This window comes from Zonotrichia albicollis, chromosome 23, assembly GCF_047830755.1.
Source record: "Zonotrichia albicollis isolate bZonAlb1 chromosome 23, bZonAlb1.hap1, whole genome shotgun sequence".
Lineage (NCBI taxonomy): Eukaryota > Metazoa > Chordata > Aves > Passeriformes > Passerellidae > Zonotrichia > Zonotrichia albicollis.
The window spans coordinates 6,903,364-6,907,231 of NC_133841.1; the positions used below are offsets into that span (position 1 = coordinate 6,903,364).

At 51.1% G+C, this 3,868-nt stretch overlaps 1 protein-coding gene across 1 annotated transcript; it reads right to left on the bottom strand.

Moving 5' to 3' along the window:
* Positions 1-712: 712 nt before the first annotated feature.
* Positions 713-2,767, bottom strand: RPRML (reprimo like). Its single transcript, XM_026798013.2, has 2 exons — positions 2,139-2,767; positions 713-1,678 (listed from the first exon to the last, which is right to left on the bottom strand). The coding sequence occupies exon 2, from the start codon at positions 1,470-1,472 to the stop codon at positions 1,137-1,139; it is 336 nt and encodes a 111-aa protein (XP_026653814.1). The 5' UTR covers positions 1,473-1,678; positions 2,139-2,767; the 3' UTR covers positions 713-1,136.
* Between the last annotated feature and the right edge of the window lie 1,101 nt (positions 2,768-3,868).

Below are 3,868 nucleotides of genomic sequence, written 5' to 3' on the forward strand. Positions count from 1 at the left end.
AAAGGTCAGGAGTCTTCCTTCTCTCACATAATTCAACTTTGACAGGTCATCAGCTAGATGTTTTAACTCAAAGGCTGAAATCTTGCTTGGCAAGAGGCACTCAGAGCATTTTTATGAGTCTGTGTTTCAGCACTGTGCAGGTATTCAACACGAGCCCGGAATACACAGTTCTTGATTAATTCATTTGCTTGTGGAAAGTGATACTTGCCTGCAAAAAATGATAGTTGTTTCTGCTTTAAAGAAATACCTCTAATTACACTTCAAGGTGAGAGGATTATACGTGGAACTAGGATTGAAATTCCTGAACTACACGCACACAGAGAAGTAATAAAGACAGCACAAAATTCTTTTGAAACAGGTTGTTTTTTTCCTGAATGTTCACCAGTTTTCAAAAATTACAAAACCTCAGACTGTAACAACGTAGCACTTGGAAAAAGAGGCTAGTATGTACAAAAACAAGCATGCTTTTGTTTTAAGGGTGGAAAGGGGTTTATATTTATCCGTGTTCTTTTCTTCCTCCACCATACAGCAAAAGAAGAAAGTACCAGTTTATTTAACAGGATAGGTCAGGAAAAAAGGAACAACATGCTTTCCCTGTTACAAAACTACCAGAAGATGCATGCTCAAGGTCCAAAACACAACAGACTGACATTTTTTAACATGCAGACTTTGTTTTATGACCCGCACTTCCCTTCCTCTGCCCCTCTCAAAGATGAGGTCTGTGCCCTGTATTTTGCTCTCCCATTAGTTTGTTCTTTTGTTTTCTTTTTGTAACGACTTATTTGCCTTTTTTTTTTAGCCCTAAATCCCAGGTAGCGGTATCCAAGGTAACAGCAGTAAGGAGTCCAGATCTCCATACTATCACTGTTTCTGCAAGTTTCATGCAAAACTTAAGCCATTTCTGCGTGCAACACAATGCTGGTCATTCATTGTGCTTCACATAGCTCTAGGGTGGTTTTCCCATTTGCCACCACGTTTTGTTGACTAGGGAAAAAAAATTTGCTTTCCCATGGACACAGACAGACTAAAAGACCCCTCCCTCACTTCTCACTCCACCCAGTCGCCCCAAACACATGGGAATGTGCATCTCAGCACCAGGTCCATACAGTTCACTTGCCTACAAGAGCCCGGTAGCTTCAGTAAAGTCCCATGATTGCAGCGCCCACGTCCTTGGAAGGTCTTCGGTCTTTCACCAGAAAGTTAATCATGCTCTCCGACTTGATGAGCAGGTTGCAGCCCAAAAAGAAGACACCAAACATCACAGTCAATGAGAGGACGCAGAGGACAGCAATCTGCACCACCCTTGTGATGAAAAGGCTCCTCTCATCGGGTGCCAGGACCAAGGAGCCGCCATCCGTCGCCAGCACCGTGCTGGTCCCATTGCAGCAGGCCAGGAGCATCCCCAAGCCCTGAGTCCTGTTGGGGTCAGCTGCCTGCTCCAGGAGAGTCTGGTTGAAAAAGGATCCATTCATGGTCTATGTGTGACCCCAAATCTTCAGCAAAGGTAAAAGGGAAGCTTGTTATGCCCCTGTCCACCCTTCACAAGCCAGAGTTCGGCAGCTCCAAGCAACCTCCTGTGCTTCCTCTCTCAGTGCCCAGGATGGAGAGGGAACTTCCTCAAGGCTGTGAGCAGGTGGGAAGCCGGTCCGTGCAGCTGACAGATGTCTGGATCCCAGATCTGTCGTGGCAGAGCATTAGCACGAGCCCCCAGACAAGCAAAAGGAGAGGCAGAGAAAAGGAGAAAGGGATTTGGGGGAGAGGATGGCAGCCAGGGACCACCCCATGCCCCCTGCCCTCCCAACCTGCCCCCAAACAGTGGAGCAGTGCTGTCAGATCCCAGGGTTTTTCCTGCTGGAAGGAGAGCTGGTGTCTGCCGGCTGGGAGCTCCACAAATGCAAGTTACAAGCTAAAGTCTTCACTATGCTCAAAGAAAAAACAGCAACTCCACCCCCTTCCAGCCTCCCCCCAGGCCCGCCTTCCTCCCCCTCATGTTCACCCGCTGCCCACCCCTTTCCCATGCTGCACACCCATCTCTGCCCTGCCACCCCCACCCCTGTGCCACCCCCAAGTGGGGGCTGACCCACCCCTAAGGCCCTGCAGGGTGGTACCCAGCTCATCCCTCCCTCCAGCCCTCCCACCTGCTCCCAAAAGCATCCTGCATGGTGAGTGTTCATCCCGGACTGCTGGCAGGTCCCTGTTCCCCCAAAGGCTCCTGTAAGCCTCAGGTCAGCACTGCTGTCACCGATCTCCTCTTGCTGCTCTGTGCCACCCACTCCTTCTCTGAGCAGTGAGGTCCTATCCAGCCAGTCCACCCCCAGCTCTGCTTGGTGATGCCTGTCCTGTGCCTCCAGAGAAGAACTGCATACAGCCCCTCTCTGCATCCTGTTCCTCTGGCTGGGGGCTTCTTCCTCCGGGCACGTGGTCTGCCTTTCCTCCCCTTCTCACTTTAGCTCCTCCAAAGGGAGGCACTGCACCCTGATCTCTGCTCCATCCCCAGCTTTGGGTCCCACAGCAGCATCACTGCAGCACCCAGGGCATCACAGGCCCCTTAGCCCCCACCAAGGCAATTCCAGGGGAAGTTTCACCATCACTCCCCTCTCTGTGTCTGCATAAGCTTCCAAAGGGACACCATGAGTCAGGGTGCCCAGCTTGTCAGGCTTACTCCTACTTCTGCTCATCCCAGGGCTGTGCCCACAGGAGTGCCATGTCCAAGCTCCCTGGCTGTGTCCGCTGGCATTTGCCTGGAAATCTGTCTGGATGGCCCAGAGTAGCAGATTACCCCCAAAGTACCATGTGAGGACTTTGCCCTGGTTTATCCACGTACATGCTGGCTTGTTTCCTTTGCCCAGCCTTTGAGGCGATTTTAATAAAACAAAAATGAGGACTGATGAGTTGTAGCTCAAGTCAGGAACGTGTGGGTGGCTGAGGGTGGCGGGCAGCTTGGCAGGGACAGTGTCAAGTGATCTTCCTTTTGGGCAGCTGGGATCCTCTGGTCTGCTGCTGTGCCTTTAGGGGCTCAGACCTGTTCAGTTCAGGGTTTACTTGTTGCATTTTCTTCCTTGTTCTGAATTTGGCATTTCTCTCTGGGTTGCTGCCCATTCTGTAGAGCAGTTGCAGCAGAAGTTACACAGGAAGGAGAGGAAAACCCTGATCCAAGGAGCATCTGCTTGTGTTTAACCTGGGACAATCCAGCGGGAAATCAGAGCATCCCCAGTGCCCCAGCCTGGCACTGGGGATCCTCTCCCTGCGTGCTCTCAGACTGAAGGAGTTTCTGCTCCCTCTGGTGGCTCCAGCTCCAACATCTCCTCTCCTGGCACAGCCCAGCGCGGATTTGGGCTGCACCCATTGCTCCTGGGTCACAGCCTGTGGTGATGGGACAGCCAGGGCTCCCAAACACTCCCCTGCTGGCTTCTGCCTTCATCCCACCAGGGATCCCAAAATCTGGAGCATCCCGCTGCCTGTTGTGCAGTGCCTGGAGGTAACATTGTGGAATCTTGGAATGGTTTCAGTTGGAAAGAACCTTAAGTCATTCTAACACCCTGTCACAGGCAAGGACATCTTCTGCTAGACCTGTCCAAACTGTCCTTGAACACTGCCAGGGATGGGACATTCACATCGCAATGCTTTTAGGACAAGCAGCACCTTCTTGCAGTTTGCAAGGAAATTCCACCTAAACATCTTGGATTGAGTTCATTCCATCCTTGTCCTGAGACAAGGAAGGTGAAGGCAGGTCAAATGGTTAATTTTGTGACTTCTTCCTTTTTCTTTAGCGTTTTCGCACCATGCTGAAAGTGTCACAGTCCATCCTGGGATTCCAGGACACACAGAGCAACATGTCCTTTGGGTGCAGCAGCACTTGACAGTTTGG